At 36.9% G+C, this 22,304-nt stretch overlaps 1 protein-coding gene and 1 pseudogene across 1 annotated transcript; both read right to left on the bottom strand.

Moving 5' to 3' along the window:
- Window positions 1-14,113: 14,113 nt before the first annotated feature.
- On the bottom strand, window positions 14,114-14,915 carry LOC148547562 (mediator of RNA polymerase II transcription subunit 33A pseudogene; annotated as a pseudogene).
- A 1,032-nt stretch (window positions 14,916-15,947) lies between these two features.
- On the bottom strand, window positions 15,948-19,099 carry LOC107613447 (ubiquitin-conjugating enzyme E2 35). The gene is made up of 8 exons (XM_088496493.1): window positions 18,908-19,099; window positions 18,471-18,498; window positions 18,135-18,221; window positions 17,303-17,361; window positions 16,751-16,792; window positions 16,602-16,675; window positions 16,391-16,488; window positions 15,948-16,291 (listed from the first exon to the last, which is right to left on the bottom strand). The coding sequence occupies exons 1-8, from the start codon at window positions 18,941-18,943 to the stop codon at window positions 16,254-16,256; spliced, it is 462 nt and encodes a 153-aa protein (XP_088352619.1). The 5' UTR covers window positions 18,944-19,099; the 3' UTR covers window positions 15,948-16,253.
- Window positions 19,100-22,304: the final 3,205 nt, after the last annotated feature.

Consider the following 22,304-nt stretch of genomic DNA (forward strand, 5'->3'; position numbering starts at 1 on the left):
ATAACTAAAAATAAATTTTTTGAAAACTAATGTTTTGAGAAAGCACAAGTAAAACAAGAAAAGACACAGAACAAGAAAAACCAAAGATCAAACAAGAAAAATAAACAAGAACAACTTGAAAATCAAGGAAGAATAAGAACACAAATTCAAAAATTTAAGAGAAAAAGATAAGAATGCAGTTGACACCAAACTTAAAACATGACACTAAACTCACAAAAAAATTAAAAATTAATAAAGAAAAATAATATTTTTGAAGATTTTTTTTTTTGAAAATAAATTAAAGGACTCAGATTTGATGACTCTATAGCAACAAAATAAATGATTCCTAATCTAAGCAACAAAATAAACCTTTAGTTGTTCAAACTCGAACAATTCCCGGCAACGGCGCCAAAAACTTGGTGCACGAAAATTACTTCACACTATGTAATTCCGCACAACTAACCAGCAAGTGCACTGGGTCGTCCAAGTAATACCTTACGTGAGTAAGGGTCGAATCCCACGGAGATTGTTGGCTTGAAACAAGCTATGGTTATCTTGTAACTCTTAGTCAGGATATAATATCAATAATAATTCTTAGTTTTAATTGTAAAAGTCAAGGGGCATAAAATAAATACTTGTTACTCAATAATGGAGAATATGTTGGGGTTTTGGAGATACTTTGTCCCTTTTATTTTAGCTTTTCTCTTGTACTCCTCTCCACACACGCAAGGCTCCCTCCATGGCAAGCTGTATGTAAGGTGTCACCGTTGTCAATGGCTACTTCCCGTCCTCTCAGTGAAAATGGTCCAAATGCTCTGTCACAGCACGGCTAATCATCTATTGGTTCTCGATCATGTCGGAATAGAATCCCTTGATTCTTTTGCGTCTGTCACTACGCCCAACAATCGCGAGTTTGAAGCTCGTCACAGCCATTCAATCCTTGAATCCTACTCGAAATACCACAGACAAGGTTTAGACTTTCCGGATTCTCATGAATGCCGCTATCAATTCTAGCTTATACCACGAAGATTCTGATTAAGAAATCTAAGAGATACTCATTCAATCTGATGTAGAACGGATGTGGTTGTCAGGCACACGTTCATGGATTGAGGAAGGTGATGAGTGTCACGGATCATCACCTTCTTCATAGTGAAGCGCGAATGAACATCTTAGATAGGAACAAGCGTGTTTAAATGGAGAACAGAGATAATTGCGTTAATTCATCAAGACGCTGCAGATCTCCTCACCCCCAGCAATGGAGTTTAGAGACTCATGCTGTCAAAGAGTACAAAGTTCAGATCTAAAAATGTCATGAGGTGCGAAGTTGACCTCTAAAAGTTGTTTTTATACTAAACTAGTAACCTAGGTTTACAGAAAATGACTAAACTATGATAGATGGTGCAGAAATCCACTTCTGGGGCCCACTTGGTGTGTGCTGGGGCTGAGACTTAAGCTTCTCACGTGCCTGGGCTGTTTTGGGCGTTCAACGCCAGGTTGTAACCTGTTTCTGGCGTTGAACTCCAACTTGTAACTTGTTTCTGGCGCTGGACGCCAGACTGCAATATGGAACTGGCGTTGAACGCCAGTTTACGTCATTTATCCTTGAGCAAAGTATGAACTATTATATATTGCTGGAAATCTCTGGATGTCTACTTTCCAACGCAATTGAGAGCGCGCCATTTGGAGTTCTGTAGCTCCAGAAAATCCACTTTGAGTGCAGGGAGGTCAGAATCCAACAGCATCAGCAGTCCCTTTTCAGCCTGAATCAGATTTTTGCTCAGCTCCCTCAATTTCAGCCAGAAAATACCTGAAATCACAGAAAAATACACAAACTCATAGTAAAGTCCAGAAATTTGATTTTTAATTAAAAACCAATAAAAATATACTAAAAACCAACTAAATCATACTAAAAACTAAGTAAAAACAATGCCAAAAAGCGTATAAATTATCCGCTCATCAACCATCTCCAACAACTCAATCCTTATCCTCATCACAAATGCAGCATCCACCTCCTCCTTCTCCTTCCTTTCATCAATCTACACCAAGATTATATCTAGCCATTCCGTCTACCATTCTTGATTCTGCATGGTATCCTGATTCAGGTGCCTCCCATCATCTTACACATAATGCCTCCAATCTTGTGTCTACTGCTGATTATACAGGTTCTGAGCAAATTTATGTTGCAAATGGTGCATATATTCCTATATCTAAATTGGGAAATTCTGTCTTATTTGATAAAAATACAAAAAGAACTTTTGCTCTTAAGAATCTTTTGCATATTCTTCAAATTGCCAAGAATCTTCTTAGTGTGTCAAAGTTCTGTCTTGATAATAATGTTTATTTTGAATTTCACTGTTTTGTGAAGTCATAGAACACCTAACAAACTCTTCTTCAAGAATTGCTTAGACATGGGTTATACGTTTTTGATACTCTTACGTCTGTTGGACTTAATTCTTTTCATCATTTACCACATGCATATTTTTCTGGTTTCACTGTTAATAATATAATTTGACATCTAAAATTAGGCCATGCATCCAATCCAATTGTTAAGAATGTAATGCAACAATGTAATATCTTTTCTGATCATATTTCTAATAAAAACAATGATTCCATTGTGTGTGAAACTTATTGTTTAGCCAAAATGCATTCTTTTCCCTTTCTTGCATTTACTACTATTTATTCCCATCCTCTTGAATTAGTCTTTATTGACATATAGGGCTTGTCCCAACTATTTCTCGTTCTGGATACAGGTATTATATTAGTTTAGTTGATGCTTATTCATGATACACTTGCTTATATTTATTGCAATCTAAGTCATAAGTTCCACAAATTCTGATTCAGTATAAAAATTTAATGGAGAATCAAACTGGATGTAGGTTAAAAGAAATTCAGGTAGATAATGCAAAAGAATTTATATATAATGTTGTTAAGAATTTTCTTCAAGAAAATGACATCATTCATAGACTTGCCTATCCTTACACACACCAATAACAAGGTGTGGTAAAAAGGAAACACAAGCATGTCAAAGAAAGTGGATTTGGTTCTATTAGCTAGTGCTGGCATGCCTGAGACCTTTTGGGAGGATGCATTTTTCACTGTCATTTTTTTAATCAATAGATTACCAACCCCAACTCTAAAAATGAAATTCCCTTATAAAGTTCTTTTGGGCTATCAACCAGATTATTCAATATTAAGGATCTTTGGTTGTGCTTGTTTTCCACATACAAGGCCATACAATTCTCATAAATTGGATTTTAGATTTGAAAAATATTTATTTCTTGGTTATGCACCTCAATCTAAAGGTTTTAAGTGTCTTAGCAAAACTGGAATGATATATGTTGCTAGAAATGTTGTATTGATGAGTTTGTGTTTCCTTATTCTGCTATGTTTGCAGATTCTATTTCTTCTAAGTTTGATTTTAATTCTACCTCTTCATCCATTTCTTTTCTTCCATCAATTCTCACCTCTTCTTCAAACTCTACAAGTAATTTTAACAATACCATCTTTCATACCATTGCCAATACTAGCATCGATTCCTACACTAATCACCACTTCACCTACTCCCCGTAATACTAATGTTACTGACCTAATGAAACCACTCACCCTTCAAGCATTATTTCTATTTCTGGTACTGAAGCTCCATTATCTCTTTCACCTCAAATTTCTTCTTCTATTAATACACATCCAATGGCTACCCGATCAAGAACTGGTCACTCTAACCTAAGCAACTCAATGTCTCCATTACAACTATTGATCTTGTGCAAAATACTCCTATCACTATTAAATATGTACTTACTTCTCCTTATTGGCTTCAAGCAATGAGAGAAGAATTTAATTCTCTATTCAAACAAAACACTTAGCAACTAGTTCATTCTCCACCTAATGCTACTGGTATTGGTAGCAGATGGGGTTTTGCCATCAAGAGAGCACCCGATAATAGTATATTAAAGTATAAGGCACGTTTGGTTGCCAAGGGATGTCACTAACAAAAGGGAGTTGATTATTCACAAATGTTTAGTCCTGTGATAAAGCCTGCCACAATTCGAATAGTTTTGTCTATTGCTTTGTCAAAAGGGTGGATTTTAAAGCAATTCGATTTCAATAATGCCTTTTTGAATGGTGATTTAGAAGAAACGGTATACATGTCACAACCCTCAGGCTTCTCTTCATCAGATTCTTCTCTTGTGTGTAATAGAGCCATTTTTGGGCTCAAACAGGCTCCTAGAGCTTGGTACAATAAACTCTCCTCTACTCTTTCTAAGTTTGGTTTTGTAAGTATAAAATATGACCCTTCTTTATTTACAAAATTTGATTCTAATTTAACGATTTATATCTTAGCTTGTTGATGATATCTTGATAACTAGAGATAATACTTCTGCAATTACTACCTTAATTACTCAATTTAATTCTATTTTTTCTCTAAAAGATTTAGGTAGCATCAGCTATTTCCTTAGTCTTGAATTCAATAGACTTTCAACTCATCATTTACACATCATACAGTTAAAGTATGTTAGAGACCTTTTGAAAAAAGCTAGAATGTCCAATTGCAAGCCAGTACCCACTCCTATGATCAGCAGCATCCAACTAACTTCTCAAGGATCAGAAGTTTCTGAAAATCCTACATTTTATAGGTCCCTAATTGGGGGACTGCAATATGCAATCTTAACTCATTTTGAGATTGTATTTTCGGTTAATAGGATGAGTCAATTTCCTCAAAATCTTCTTCAATCACATTAGAATGCATTAAAATGTATTCTTAGATATCTTGCTGGATGCATTGATCATAGTTTACATTTTACAAAAAAAAATTGATTTCAGGATTTTAGTTTTTGCAGACTCAGATTGTGCTAGTGACTTGGACGATCACCGATCAACCAGTGGATACTATCTCTACCTTGGTTGCAACCTGATTATCTAGTCAAGCCGCAAACAAACCACTGTTAGTCGTTCCTCGACAAAAGCAGAGTTTAGATGCTTGGCGGATGCTACAGCAGATACAGTTTAGTTGAATAATCTTCTCCATGAGCTTAGGCTGCCTCCAACTATTTACTGCGACAACCTTAGTGCAATCTTTCTTGCCGCCAATCTTATCCTTCATAGCCGATCAAAACACTTTGAAGTTGATCTACATTTTGTTCGGGATCTTGTGAACAAGAAGCAATTGTTTGTGATTCACATCTCCTCTCATACTCAAGTTGCTGACCTTTTGACAAAGCCTTTATCAACAACATCCTTTGAGCTTTTTCAATCCAAACTCAGAGTGTGTAATCCTAGGACTCTGAGTTTGCCAGGGGAGAGAGGTTTGGAGAATATAGTAGCAAACTTAATTGATATAACAGAATCATGACATTAGCTCTGCTATATAAATATATTGGAACTGTTTATTTTTTTCAAGTCATCAGTTCTTACTAATCTTGGTTCTATTATAGCTTGTACTTTCTATATAATGTAATGTCTTTTTCTAGTTTAATGAAGGAAATTCACAATTTATTTTACAATAATTCTATTCTTCTATGGTGTATCATTTTTATTCTCAGTTTTATTTCATCACTTTCTAACTATTCTATCAATATATAATAATTTATCATTGATGGAGTGATAATATATAATGGTGGTGGAGGCATCAGTCTCTCTTGTGGAAATTGTTCGGAGTTCCTAGAACGGGAGAGAGGGAAGGAGATAGCTTCGAAATTAGACCCAACAGCAGATGAAAAGATAAAAGATATGGCTAATGAAGAGACATCTTTGGGGGCTGATGTTGAGTCCAAAATAGAGATAGAGCGACGGAGGGAGAAAGAGGATGACAGGTTAATGAAGGAAGAACAGATGATGAAGGAAAATGAGGAAACTTGGGCATTGGCAGTGGAGTCGGGTGCTGTTTTGTACGATGAAGAAGAGGATATTATGGGGATTTTGCAAGCTCAGAATGAAGAAATAGCAGCAAAGAAAAAGATGGCAAAACAAAAGAAAAAGCAAGAAGGAGTCGTCCGAAGAACCGTAATAAGGTGAGTAAAAATTTGTTTAAAAGAGTGTTAGCTGCTGGAATATTCGGGGGTTGAGAAGGGATGGAAAATTGAGTATATGGTAAAATCGTTGAAAAAAATTATAAATTGAACATGTAAGGTCTGCTTGAAACAAATAGGAAGGTGATCACTAAATTTGATGTTGCACAAATTTGGGGTAATAATACGGTGGGATGGGAGTATGTGGAGTCTACAGGGATTCAGGGGGTTATTGTTAATTTGGGATGATGTGATGTTTAAAGCTAGTAATTGTTATAAAAGGGAGATGTGGTTATGCGTGGAAGGAGTGTTAACGAAGAACAACTTTAAGTGTGCTTATTGTCTGGTTTATGGGGCGCATGGGAGAAAGGAGAAGCGGGTGCTGTGGGAGGAGTTGAGTTATATTATGGGTTTGTGTCAGGTTTCTTTCTGCTTATTGGGGGACTTTAATGAGATATTGCAAGTCGAAGATCGCAAAGAGGGGACTGGTCTACCGGCGTTAGCGGAAGAGTTCAAAAGTTGGGTACATGATATGTTGTTGATGGACCTACCTCTTATTGATAGGAAGTTCACGTGATTTAGGGGTTGATCTTGTAGTCGGATTGACAAGGTTTTGGTCAATATAGAGTGGACTGAAAAATTCCCTGATATGCGGCTAAAAGTAGGACCAAGAGGACTGTCAGATCATTGCCCGTTGATTGTGGAACTTACAAGAATAAGAGGGGGCCCTAGACCTTTCAAAAATCTGGATTCCTAGTTTACGCATGAAGATTTTCTGAGGATGGTCAAAAATGAATGGAGAAATTTGGCAGATGCTCAGTTCACATGTAAGCTGAAAGCCTTGACGGTACCTTTGCAAAAATGGCACAAGGATAATTTTGGCGACATGGATAAGAGACTGATGATGTTTAAGGAGGAGATTAAGAGGCTTGACAATATGGTTAGTGATGGAATTTATGATGGTACGATGGAGGCTAGAAGGAAGGCGTTGGTGAGCTTTTGTGAAAAAGTGGTATGTTAGGAAACAGATCCGCTGGAAGCAGATGTCTCGGTCCCAACATGCTAGGAACACGGATAAGAATACTAGATACTTTCATAACATCGCCTCGGTTAGAAGAAGGAATAACAGGATTGACGCTCTGATGATTAGCGGACGGTTAGTGAGGAATCAGGCAAGAATTAAGGTTGTAATTAGGGGGTTTTATAAGGATCTGTATCGGTAGGAATATGCTCCGAGGATTGGTGTTCGAGATGGTTTGGTGAAGAAGATTGATGGAGTTGAGGCGGAAGCTTTAGAGGTTTTGCCGTCTATGGAGGAAATTAGGAAGGCAGTTTGGGATTGTGAATATTCTAAGGCTCTAGGTAGTGATGGGTACAATATGAACTTCATCAAACAATGCTGGGAGGATATTGGTCAGGAGTTCACTGCAGCGGTGATGGGGTTCTTCCAAAGTGCTAAGCTTCCAACCGATGCGAATGTCACGTGGGTAATGCTAGCTCCGAAATTTGTGGGTGCCAAGGAGATCAAGGATTTTCAGCCGATTAGTATAGTGGGGTGTGTGTATAAGGTGATTTCGAAGGTTTTGGTGAGAAGGATGAGGTCAGTCATGCCAGAATTGGTAGGAGAGACACAGAGTGTTTTTGTGAAGGAGAGAAAAATTCATGATGGTGCCCTCATTGCCTGTGAGATGGTTCAATGGCTCAAGACGCGAAGAAAGAAGGTGGCAATTATCAAGCTAGATTTCCAAAAAGCATATGATAGAGTCAGATGGGGTTTTGTGGATATTGTGCTACAGAAGATGGGATTCAGCCAAAGATGAAGAAATTGGGTGAAGGAGTGTGTCAGTACGGCCACTATGTCGGTCCTGGTGAATGGGTCCCCATCCAAGTCGTTCAAAATGGAGAGGGGCTTAAGACAAGGAGATCCTCTCTCATCTCTTCTGTTTGTACTTGTGGTCGATGTTTTGCATAGGATGTTGGGAGAAGCCGTAAGGAATGGGCGCATTGATCCGCTGCTGGTCGGGAGAGATCATATTGAACTGTCACATCTCCAATTTTCAAATGATACTATTTTGTTTTGTCCTCCAGAGATAGAGACTATTGTGAATTATAATAGGCTGTTGCAGTGTTTTGAGCTGATGTCGGGTCTGAGCATCAATTTTGATAAGTTGAATCTAATATCAATGAATTGTGAGAAGGAGTGGGTGGATCATGTGTGTGGCCTACTGGGGTGCAAGCAAGCTGTCTTACCTGCTAGATGCCTCGAGATTTCTTTAGAAGCAAATCCGCGCTTGGTGAAGACTTGGAAACTGATCATAGATAAGGTGGAAGAGAAGCTCAACTTATGGAAACCAAAGGTTCTAAACAAAGCAGAGGAGATTTATGTGGTGTAAGGAGGACGGTAATTATGGTATATCTCTTGTTAAGTGGGAGGTGGTTCAGGCACCGAAAAAGGCTAGGGGTTTGGGAGTCCGGGATGTAGTGCTCAGGAAGACAGCTCTTCTGTTTAAGTGGTGGTGGCGGTTTTCAAAGGAGGATTGTCCACTGTGGAAGAAGATTGTTTGCTCTTGTAACAACTTGAACCCTAATGTGATGCTAGCGAATCAGACTTTACCTTTAAAAGGGGGTCGTGCAAAGACATCTGTCAATTAAATATAAAAGAACAACAGGTGAAAGAAAAAATTTTGAGTGGGCTGGCGATGGAAGTAGGGAATGGAAGAAGAACTCGTTTTTAGGAAGATAATTGGGTTCAAGGTGGTCCTCTGAAAGTGAGTTTTCCAAGGCTCTTCTCTATTTCAAACCAACAAGGATCTGTGATAGGGGAATGTGGATTTTGGGATGGGTTAGAGTGGATTGGAATTTCCAATGGAGGAGGGAGTTGTTCCAATGGGAGTTGGAACTTGTTCACCAACTTCATGAGAGGTTAAGTCGAGTAAAGCTATCAACTGGTAGAGAGGATTATGTTGTTTGAAAATTTGATAATAATGGTATTTTTTCTGCTAATTCTTTTATACAACTGGTACAGTCAGAGACTCTTACGGAAGAGGTTACGAGCTATAGTTTCACAAGTTCAACTTGGAGAGGAGTGGTACCTCCGAGAGTTGAGATTTTTGGATGGTTTGTTCTAGTTGGTAAGGTGAATACTAAAGAGAGGTTGAGTAGATTGGGTGTTATTCATCAGAGTGACAATATGTGTGTACTTTGTACAAAGGAGATGGAATCTATTCATCATTTATTTCTTGTATGTGAGTTTACGTGGCATGTGTGGTGTGCTTGGTTGAGGTGTTTGGGTAAAGCTTGGGCTGTTCCTAGAATCATTAAAGAATTGTTTGAGAGTTGGACTGGCATGCCTAATAGAAAAAAGGAGCAGAAGGTATAACTGACTGGGTTCTCAGTGGTCTGGAACATCTGGTTAGAACACAATGACAGAGTTTTCAACAATAAAGAAGCGGGTCTTGAGATCATACAAAGAAGGACGTTTTTGAGCTACAAAAAGTGAAATGGTACTTATCCTTTTAGTTGTTGATGGCTATGCCGGAGATAACATAGGATTGATAACCTTTGTGGTCTGGTTTATTTTTGTTGTATCTGGCTTTTTTATTGCTTCACTATAGTGTTGAGCTTCTTGGATATATATATATATATATATATATCAAATTATTAAGCCCCGAAAAGAAAAAAAAATATGTGAATCACTTTTCAAAATAGCATTACAAATGTTTATTTGGGTGCCATATTAAATTAATAGAAAAAGATTTTTTTTATTGAAAAACGATCTTTTTTATTTTTTAGTGTATTTAGCAAATTTTTAATAGTAAAAATAAAAGTACTAAAAAAAATTCTTTTTGAAAAGTTACAATTTACATTATTTTTTAAAAGATATTTTTTCTTAAAAAAATATGTTTTCACATAATAAATAAACAAAAAAATATTTTTATCTTATTGTAACACAAACATAGTTAATAGATAAAAAAAATCTTTTTACATAAGATATCCAAATATAAAATTACTTTTACTTTTTTTAAAAAAATCTTTTTTAAAAAAATAACTCAAAAAAAATCTTTTCTTAAAAACGCATCCAAATAAGTTTTACGTCTAACAATTTTGGATAAAAATGAAAAATATTAAAATTTTAAAGGATACATCATTCTCTTTAAATTGTATTCTTTTCTAACATATACAAGAAATTATTTTGGGTCAAAATGAAAATTATAAAATTATTAAAAATACTCATCACACTCTAAATTATAATTTGCAACTATTAGCCAAAGCACAAAACAATAAATTCTAAAAGATGTTTATCATTCTCTTTAAAAAACAAGAAAAGTATTTTTTGGTCAAAACAAAAAGTTATAAATTTTACGGATACACATTACTCACTCTAAATTTTTTTTTTTTGCCAAAATCTATAAAAATATTTTTTTATTAAAAAAAATTATAAATTTTGAAAACATGCCTATCATTCTTTTTGAATTATATGTTATATATGCACTGAAGTCTATAAAAAGAAGTTTTTGCTCAAAGCAAAAATTTGTGAATTATATCCATCACTCTCAATTTTATTTTGCATCAAGGAACATGAGTAGTAAAAAAAAAAAAAAAAAAAAAAAAAAAGGGAACATGAGCACCATTAAATACTTTTCCCATTTGAAGGACTTGCCACAAAAAAGAGGCACATGCCATTCATACAGGAACAACATTAAGACCAACGTTTACAATAACAAAAATTAGCTACATTACCACTATCTTTACAAACTACTCCATATGACATGTTACTATTGATAACATAAAGCTACTAACAACAAAAAATAATGATAATAAGATAACACTTATATTAGGACATGTAATCATTACTCTATAATTAAATTCATATAAAATAATTAGAAAATATTTGTTTCTAAAAGTTTTGTTTAAAAGAAATTAATTGTCTGCTATTATGCTTTTTATAATCACAAAGAACAAACAATCAGAGCTTTCTTATAAAGAAAAAGAAAACGAAAACTTTGATATATAATAAGATAGGATAGTCCAATTTTCAATTAGGTCGTTATTATTTACATTTTTTGAGTAGTCCTTATAAGTATGCTTTAAAAAACGGCACAAAAGAAATCCGAAAAGAAAGTAACATGGAAACTACTCTTAAAAAGGTGGCAATAACATTAGCGTTTAAACTATGAGAGATGGCATCGAAACTCTATGAGCACATGCATTAGCTTGTTTGAATTGATGATGAAGGCCCCTCCCTACTATCCATTCTATTGCACCTTTATCTAATTGGATGCTAAAGGTCTTGAATGCAACTCAATGAGATGTTGCGAGCATAGCTTCAGTCCTGCCATGAAGTCCACTTGGATGCTAATATTGAATATGCCTAGACTCATAGCATTAGCAACAGGTCAAGTCCCAATAAAAATGCCCCATAACCAAAACTAGGCGAAAAAGTCAGAGTATAGATCCCCTCGTATTAGCATTGAAAAAAGCAAGCAACATTCCTTCATAATCTCTTAAAATTCCACCACATGCTGTGTTACCATCCTATGATAGAACAAGAACAAGAGCAAGGGTATAGATGCTATGTTCAACCACGTCATGCCTCCTGCCCTAAATTCTAAACTCTAAATCATAATCAAAATAGAGGGCAAAAGCAGATTCTATGTTGAATTGCGCATTAGTAGTGGGTAACCATGCAACCAATCTGCACCCATTCTTGCTTCAGGGGGCTTAATCAATGAGAAAATCGAGATCCACAATTCAGTTAAAATCCCAAATACTTCCTGGTCACAAACGCGCTCTTCCAGCATCTCTTTGGAAATATCCCTACGTGCAAAGTCTACAAGGTTTTTTTTAACGCCAAAAACTTAATTGAAAACTTTTAAAAACATAAAAATCTAATTACAAATTTTCAAATATAAAGACACATTGACATAGATACCAAACACAATACAATATAGGACATATGGACAGTTGGACACTGGCGGAGGATTTATATCGGTAAAGAATTTTTCAATAAAATTACGTTGCAAATATAGTTCTAAATTGACATATAATTCTCGGTCAACGTTTAAATTGTTTGGCACAATACAAACCAATAAAAATAACCGAAGTATTTAAACATCAGGTCGTCTCTCAAAAGAATTGTAGGGAAGTATACTTATTATTGGTTGTGGAAAAGTATTTTTAGATTTTTGAATGATAAACAAGGAATGTAAATAACAAGAAAATAAACTAACAACTAAGAAAAGTCTTAGCAAGGGTTGAGAATTGAAATTCCTATCCTTATTATCATCCTCAATTGTGTAATGGTAAATGTAAATTGCCTTCTGCTCTCACTTAGTTAACCTCTAACAATTGAAGAAAAGTCAAGTGAGAAAAGTCAACATAAATTCACAAGTCCTAATAAAAAACTAGATTTAGTGAAGCTCAAGCCAACTAACAACTTTCAATCACCAATCAACAAGAGATTTTGACAATTTAAGAGTCTCCAAATTACTCAATCCAAGCCAAGAACACAAAATTTATTTTAAAATCCAACCAAATATTTCAGCAAACACTTGGAAGGTACAAAATAAAAACATAAAAAATTAACAAGAAATATTAAATCTAAACTACCAAATGCAAGAATCAATAACTAACAATTAAAGAAAGCAATAATAAACATAGAAAACATAAATTGCATTAATAGAAATCAAATGTAACAAGAGTTCATAAGCATAAAAATGACATAAAAGAAAAATTAACAATATAAACAAAGTGACCCAAGACAATAAAGCATGAAAATATAAATGAAACTACACTGAAATAAGAAATAAAGACAGAACTAAAAAGAAATTAAACTAATCTACCCTAATTTCTAGAGAGAAGAGAGAGCTTCTCTCTCTAGAAAACCTAACCTAAAGCATGGTAAAACTAAACTATGACTTCTTGTGTTCACTGTTCCATCCCCAGTCTCTTATCTTTATTTTTGGGCTTGAAACAGGGCCAAAAGCAGCCCAAAAATCGCCTCCAGCGTATTCACTTTATTGCAGCACGTGACGCTCGTCATGCGTACGCGTCAGCCACGCGTACGCGTCGCTTGGATATTGCACTAGCCACACGTACACATCAGTCACGTGTACGCGTCGGTTGGAAGATGGCGTGATCATGCGTACGCGTCAGCCACGCGCATGCGTCAGTTCCAACTTCTCAAATTTTCAATTCTTTGTATTCCTTCCACTTTTGCATGCTTCATTTCCATTCTCCAAGCCATTTCTGCCTTATAAACCCTGAAATCACTTAACGCACATATCACGGCATCGAATGTTAATAAAAGAGGATTAAAAAATTAGCGATTTTAAGGTCTAAGAAACATGTTTTCAATCATAGCATAAAATTAGGAAGGAAACTTAAAAACATGCAATTTACATGAATAAGTGTGAGAATAGTTAACAAAATCCACTCAATTCAATCCAAAATATACCATAAAATAGTGATTTATCAGACATAACTTTTAAAATCTTATAAGACACAAAGACAAGGTATATATAAAATATAAAGTATTTTTTAGATAAATTACAATGATATTTTAATATTTTATTGATATAAAATAATTTTTTTGATAATTTTTAATATTTTTTAATTATATAAAGTATTTAAAATATTTTTTAATAAATAATAATATATATTATTTCTAAACTCATTTCAAGAATACATGTTAAGAATAAAGTTGGATACGTTGACACGTAATGGTATTTAGGTGTATCCAAGTTGTCTGAAAAATAATTTAGTCCAAGTGTATTGGAAAATAATTTATTTCTTATTAAGACATGGTTGGACACAGGACGGGTGATCAAATGAGTATTGATGAGTGTCATATTCGACGAGTAAATTCCCAAAATAGTCCCTGAGATTTGCGAGAATACTCAATGTAGTTCTCAATATCGCAATTTTTTCATATTGGTCCTCCAGATAGAGTTTCGAGTACTCATAGTGGTCCCTGAGATATTTCTGGTGATGAGTCATTACCGGAACACTTATGTGGCGTCGTTTTGCCACGTTGAATGGCTCCAACGACTAGTTTAACTAGCACGTTTTCAATTTATACCCATATTGGTCTTTCCCTCTACATTTAACCCCAAATTCCAAAATCCAAATCCCTAATCTTCTTCGCCAACAGCTCCCAGTAGCTGAATGACAAACCCAGACACATAAGCTCGTCAAGTAGCTGAATCACACCTGAGCGATATCTTACCATCAACTGCACTTGCCAGAAACTCTATGTGAATGCCTAATATATGTGGACGTCGCTTTGAAGTAGATGAAGATGAATCAACCCCCCAGACAAAAGCCCCGCAAAGTACTACAAAGCAAGCAAGTGCATATCCACCAAGCATTGCAACTATTCCATATGATTTCTATTTCATTTGAGATCGGTGAACAGATATAAACCATGAAGGAAGAGTTTCTTTCATTAGTAGTTGAACCAGCATTAACCCTCCTGATAACCACACTAGAGAAGCTACTAGGGAAGCTGCAAGCTTCACCTAGGTCATTGATGCAGCAAGTGAAACCTGTCCATATTTTGTGCCACTTTTGGTTACTTTCAACTTTTCCAATTTTTTCTTTGGAAGGCCATTAGATACAATTTTCCTCACCGAATGCATCAAGATTGAGAGAATCTCTTCAGTCAGGAATATGACATCTCTAACTGATCGATAGACATGTAAATAGAGAATTCTGGGAGCTACAGAGCAAATCCCTCCACATAAATGGAAAATTGGCATGTAACATTTTGCCTTTTGTGTCCACAAGGAACCCACAATTGGCATGCAAGGCCATGGACAACTTGCAGCAAGGGACTCGAGTGCTGAGCCAGCTAAATTAAGAAAACGTTTCGCAACTCTGTCTAGTTTAGGTAATAGTAAGGCTCACAAAGACGGCCAAGGGCAATGGAAGCATGGCAGGAGAGCTTCCTCCTGCAAGAAGATTAGGAATTTGGATTTTGGAATTTAGGGTTAAATATAGAGAGAGACTAATGTGGGTATAAATTGGAAACGTGCTAGCTAAGCTAGCCATTGGAGCCATCCAGCATGGCGAAATGACGCCACGTAAGCACTTCGGTGATGACTTATCTCTAGAAATATGCCGAGGGACCACTATGAGTGCTCGAAGCTCTATTTGGAAGACTAATATAAAAAAATTGGGATATTAAGGACTACCATGAGTATTCACGCGAATCTCAAGAACTATTATGAAAATTTACTCCATATTCGGTATATGCGTGATCGGATTTAAATAAGTATCAACCAGTGTCATGTTTAAAACATTCGAATAAATATCAATAAGTAGCATGTCCAAAATATATCTGATACACGGACACAACAACTCAATCAAATGTCCGTGCTTATAGATTTTTTAAAACTATAAAGACTTCCAAATTAGTTACACACTTACACCTTTAAAAATCAGCAATTACACATACTCTGACAAACTTAGAGAACGGTTCGTATTTTCATTTTCAATGTTTTTTTTTTTTTAGAATTTTATGAAGAAAACAATAAATAATAAGATTTTATTTTGCTTTTTTTCTTTTTTTCCTAAAATCTTAGAAATCTAAAATGTTAAAAATAAAAAAATATAAAAACATAAACCCCACGCACCCTTAATTCTTTAGGGCTCCAAAACTTTTAAAGGTCAAGTGATTTTAACGATATTAAGCTTAATATTAGAATTATAGAATATAACCCAAACATTATCAACCCAAGTTGTCTAACAAAATTTAACCACGTGAATGTAATCTAAGTAATAAAACTCACTCAGCCCTTATCCACCACTCTTGTACTATCTTTCCATTACTTTCAAGAGCTAAAGTTTCTATCTTCCTTCTGATTCAAATGTGTCTTCCCTTCGGCGTTCAGACACTACTTGACATCGCTGTCACATATTTACGGAACATAAATGCAGAGATATGAAGTGAAACCCAACAACAGCTTATTTAAAAGTTTTGATTTTGATTTTGACTTTAACAATTCCAAATTACTTAACAGTTGAAGTTGGGAGTGTGTTCTAAATTTTGGCAGATAAAAAGATCACATTTATATTAATACAAGCTCCAAGATAAAGGCTTCCACCCGGGGAAGAAAGCAATTAACAGGTAACTGGAAACTATGTATGAGGAACATCAACTCCAAAATAAGTTCAGACATCAATTCCTCCGCGTTCCCATTTCAAATTTGCAGTTACTACCATTACACTTGCACTATTGTTATTTCAGCCTGAAAGTCTCCACCACGTAAATCAGGCACCGCTAGCATATAATCGAGTCCATTCCTTCGCTGCAGAGTAGAATATAATAGGTTTAATAGATTTTACATGCATATAGCACGTTGGATACTGATAATCATACAAGTGAGGGGAAAAGAAAGAAAGAATACCAGTTTCAACAGCCTCGGCCTCGTTACTTTTCCAATGCTTGGCAATGTTCTCAGATAGTGGATCATCTGGGTTTGGTGCACTCAACAGAGCCTGGATACTAAAAGTGGCAACAAAATTGAAATTTATCAGTTACATTTCCCCCAATTTTTCACATTTTCCTCGTCCTAATGTCTATCAAGATGTGTATCGACCATCCTACAAGATGAATACCTCAAGAGTACAGTGCGTATCTGAAGGGCAGGGCTCCACTTATCTTTCAGAATATCAAGACATATCCTGCCAAGCTGCATTAAACATGAACCTGTAAGAAAAATAAGTAATTACAGAAGAAATGGACATGCTAGGGAAGGAAAGTGTACCTTATCGATGTTTGGATGATATATTTTTGTTAGAAACCGAACCTGGACAAAGCAATTCAGTTAGGAATGATTAGACAGACCCTATGTACCATTCTCCTGTGAATTAAACCTTAAGTAGCAAGTAAACAAATTCAAAGGAAAAACTGCAAAACCATACAACTCAGACTAATGGGTATAATTAAATCACCTTAGTGGTATATTTTTCTCAGACCATATAGGAAAATCAACATTCCACATAATGGAGAAAGGAATTCGTGTTCATCAAAGACATTGTATTCAAGAATGTTTCTAAGTTATTATTGCAGTTTCAACAAGGAGCAGGATGAAGAAAAAGACAGAGAATGGAGCATAAGACCATTCAAGTAATTGCATTTCTTTAGGGTCTTATTCAAAACCCATGTTCTTCAAAGGTAAAAATCTTAAAACTGAATACAGCTGATAAATATAGTTTGCATTATCGTTTCTTTTTGGTGAGTGACCATTCAGCAAAAACTAAACATTAACAATAATACAAAAATAGAAAAGCAAAAAAGCAATTAATAAATTGAGTACCTTTGGAGCAGCCATTGGATATTCTTCTGGCAAAAATAGTTCTAACTTGAAAACTCCACCTAATAAATACAAACAATAGGGTAGCATATCAGTTGGTTAAAGGATGCTAGTATTTTACAAAGAAATAAGCTCATCAAACAATCCAGTTGGAACTGGTTAACTGAATCTATAACTTGAGAAGACTGATTAAAAAGAAAGATGGATAACATTGAATTTGTTTGGTCATCAAAATAAGATTTATTAAGAAGGTTGCTATTTTAACTTGTTCTAAATATGTGACCCAGCGCAAGCAGCTAGAAATAAAACATAAAGCAGTTTATTCATGAGATGAGATTCACAACCTATGGAAATTGATAAACATAATGGAAAACTGTGATCATCAAAATAAGGCCTAAATAGTCAGAAACACAGGTGTAGAAAATGACCTAAACATAAGTTAATAAAACAAGACAGATGCACAAAATTTACAATGTATGCTCATTATTCAAATAAGGCTATAATGGGCAGCATCAAATTCCACCTCATCACTCAAATAACCAACATCCTTTCATTAAGTACGCCACATATAGAATAGGACAGTTACCATTCTACCAATATACATATATATTGAGAGTAATATGGAAGAAATTTCATGGACAAAAATGGAACAAGATTTCTTTCAAAGCACGACGAAATTATATTTGGTTGCAAAATAGAAAACATAATTAATTAATTCTAGTCAAACTCAAATGAATACATAATAACACCCGGATCAAATAGACATTTCTATCAAACACAACAGAATCTTATGCAATATAAGGCACAAAGGATGCTGCTAGGCTCATTATACTACCTTCATAGGGTGACTGAGTAGGGCCAAGGATCATCACATTGAAATATCGCATGTTGTCTTCCGAAGGCGAAGCACTAATTCCAGGTGCTGCATCACCAGATCAAAACAAATGAGCCAACAGGTATCAACTTTAGCAGCACATAACAACAAATAATTATATAAAACCTTGAACAGATCACTATCACCAAGGTAACGTTCAACTCACACCATCACACAAATTAAACAAGTACTACCAATTTAACTTAGGGTAAGAGCTTTCAAATCACTACACACTAGAGGGGAAACTTCAAATTATGCATGCAACCACGATAATGGAGCTGAGAAATGAGAAGTTACCTGGCTCACTGAGCAAACGCTGCGTTTCCTGTTGAGATCAAAGAGCCAGAGAGAGAGAGTGATCAAAACAATCCACAAAAATCCAATAACTAAAATCTTAAGGGAAAAAATGAAGAAGAAAGAATCCTAACTAAAATTCGATTCAAGCTAAGATCAGAAGGAAAAAAAAAAAGGGCTTTCGTAATTGAAACCCCAATTCACCATTGAACACTTTCAAAGTTTCATAATTCTTTTTTCTTTTTGTGGTCATCATCACTGAAGTTGAGCTACGTAAGGTGAAAAAGGAAGGGATTTGATCTTAGCCCAGAACGGATGATGTAGTTGGTGGTTCAATCAGGTTCATGGGTCACGAAAGACAGGGTTTTCAAGAATATTGAGGTATTTTTATGGATCAGAGAAATTGAAGTGGGGATCTAAAAGAGATAACGGGTACGAACCTTGATGATTCTTCGAGGGAGGTTGCTGTTCGCCATTTTTGGAGGGTCGATTGCAAAACACGCAATAGGGTTTTGAGTCTCGGAGAAAAAGAAAGAGAGAAAGAGAGGAACACACAAAGAAAAAAAGAAATGAGAGAGAGAGTGCTTTCTCCCACTAACACTAAAAGGGAGCTCCACGAGATGGATTTTATTCTCCACGTATTTTATATGGACGATATATTGATAATATTGTCATTTTCTTTTGGACAAAAAATTAGAATAAGCCAAATTGAAATTCGTTTCACTAATGAGCTAGGAGCTATATATATGTAATTCGAACCAGCTCGGTTCGAATTAGATTTCTTAGTAAATCGAACCAGCCAAATTCGAATTAGGTTGATAAAAAGTTGGTTGTAATTCGAACCAGCAAGGTTCGAACTCCGTCTCCACGTAAATCGAACTAGCTTAGTTCGAATTATAGGTAAGTAAAGTCTTCAAGTAATTCGAACCACCCTGGTTCGAATTACACTTATGCTGGGTTCTTAATAATTCGAACCACTCTGGTTCGAATTACTAGTGATTCGGCTATATAAGGAGTTCGAGTCAGCCTCATTGAACCATTCTCACCTTCCCCTACCCCACCAAATCTCAGAGAAAACGACCCAGATTCTCTCCGACGAAGACCTGAACGGAATACTCTGCTGATGGGGGACGATCCGGCACGGTTATATCGCTTGGACGGAGTCGCCCATATAGCTGGGGTCATCAACGAGGAGGTTAGTACGGAAACAACTTTGTTCTACCGGTACATGTGACTTAGTGGTTTTGCATGCGGGTTAGATGGTGGTTTAGTTGGTGGTTTATGTTAGTGGTTTATGTTAGTGGTTTCCGTTAATGGTTTATGTTAGTGGTTTCTGTTAGTGGTTTACGTTAGTGGTTTATGTTGGTGGTTTATCTTAGTGGTTTATGTAAGTGGTTTACGTTAACGGTTTATGTTAGTGGTTTATGTTAGTGGTTTACGTTAGTGGTTTATGTTAGTGGTTTATGTTGGTGGTTTATGTTAGTGGTTTATGTTGGTGGTTTATCTCAGTGGTTTATGTAAGTGGTTTACGTTAGCGGTTTATGTTAGTGGTTTATCTTAGAGGTTGACGTTAGTGGTTTATGTTAGTGGTTTATGTTAGCGGTTTAGTTGTGGTTGTTTTATGTTAGATCTTTCATGTCAGTGGTTTATGCTGGTTTCTTATGTTAGTTGTTTATGCAAGTGGTTCTCGTTCTTGGATTTTTAAGCGGTCATATTTAGTACGATTTTTTGGTTTATGAATTATCGTGTTGATTATGTTTGTCACTGGTAATTAAGTTGGTTCTAATAATGCGGTTCATTTCTTTCGCAGCCTCAGCAATGCATCAGGAGCATGCGGCGGCAGTAGGGCATGCTTCTCGATGACAGATACGTTCCGTACCTGCAGATGGCCGGGTCTTCAGACCGCAGAATATCAAACCAGTAATCAAACTCAACCTCGGTCTTTGCATATGCCGCATTCACTAGAAGCCTCCGTGCGTCTTTGCCTTTGAAGGTCAGGGCAAAATTAGCCGCTACGTGTCGAATGCAGAATGCACGGTACGCAGCTGGAGGTAACCAACCCCCATCAGGAGCCTCAAGCGCAGCCTTGATGCCGTTATGCCTGTCCGATATAACCAGCAGACCTGGCTATGGTGTCACGTGCTGTCGAAGGTGGGAGAGAAAGAATTTCCAGGACTCCGCATTCTCACCCTCTACTAGTGCGAACGCCACAAGTAGAATGTTCGAGTTCTCGTCCTGTGCAATCGCGATGAGCAACATTCCCCCATACTTCCCATACAAATGTGTGCCGTCGATGCTGACTAGCAGCTTGCAATGACGGAATGCTTCGATGCACGGAGGAAACATCCAGAAAAGTCTGTGAAAATACGCTTGAGTCTCGTCCACCTGTCCTCCAACTCGAACGGGGCTCGTTTTTAGGATTGCAACAGATCCAGGCATAGTCAGCTGGATTTCCAACACCCACCTAGGAAGCTCGTTGTATGACTCATCCCAGTCACCGTAGATGACGGCAACAGCCTTCTGCTTCGCCATCCAGACCCTCCTGTAAGTCGGCCTAAACCCAAACTGTGCTGCCGTGGCATTGAGGAGCACCTTGATGCTGACGGATGCATCAGCCCTAACTATTGGCATAATGAACGCCGATATCACATGATAATCCAAACTCCTATGGTCACTCGAGATGGAAGTGGCAAGACAAGTGTGAGGTCCATTGTACCGTTTGACCTCCCAAATGCCCTTGCGCTGCCGGAGACTCAGTCGAATCAACCATGTGCACCCATTCCCAAACTCTGAACACTTGCCCACATACCGGCGATAATCATACTCCACTACCTTGTACTGTACCCCTCGCCGGATGCTGTAAGTCTTCACACTTAACAGGGCCTCATCTTTATCCTGAAATTACTGACCAACCTGAAATTCCGTCAGACCAGCAGTTCCTTCCGCGTCTCTAGCTCCAAATCCAACAGAGTGCCCAGAAACCCCCTCCTGCCTCATGGCATCCAAGTCCAAGGCGGAAAAATGTGGTGGATACTGCTGTGTCCCAGAGGTAGACCTACCTACCGCCAATGTAGGTTCACTCACTCCAATATCATCCCCGCTGTCATCGTCAATCATATCCGGCCCGACGTCATCCTCCTCTGCATCACCCAACAATCCGTCTCGAACGCCAAGCGGTGCAACGCCCTGTAGAGCGTTCGGCAAAATATCAAATGCTCCTACCGCGTCACCCCCAGTGGCATTGAGATCAGCAGCAAAAGACGGGGACGCGACTGGTTGGACCAGTTGCTCGTACACAGGGACAGAGGTAGAAGCAACGGCAGGCCTTGAACTAGAACCTCTGCCGTGGCTAAAGTGGTGGTATTCCGGTTCAAACCCCCTGAGCTGGATACCACATCAAGCAGCTTTGCCAACAATTCTGGTGTCCTCACCTCCAGAAACTGTCGCCGACAAAGAAACATGACTTGTAGATCCTCGTCACTACTGATCGTGAAACAATCATACTTCACGGTATCATGGAGGACCGTCACTAGAATGCGATAGTAAAACTTCTTTACCCGCTTCGCACCTTCCTGACCAAGTTTCATCAGCACAGATGTAACAAGGTCATCATAGCTCGTCGTAGGACTCACGACAATACATAGAGGATCCTTATCTGTGAACTTCACACCGGAACGAGTTTTCCTCTTGATGGATCCTCTGTGGTGAACCAAAACAGCAAAACTCTCCTCACTAGCCATATTACACCCTCTAATGATAGCAACTCACGTATACAACCATATATATACTGCTATGTCTCCAACTAATTCGAACCGGTCTTCATCGAATTAGGCAACG

Source organism: Arachis ipaensis, chromosome B8, assembly GCF_059453495.1.
Source record: "Arachis ipaensis isolate K30076 ecotype BB chromosome B8, ASM5945349v1, whole genome shotgun sequence".
Taxonomy (NCBI): Eukaryota; Viridiplantae; Streptophyta; class Magnoliopsida; order Fabales; family Fabaceae; genus Arachis; species Arachis ipaensis.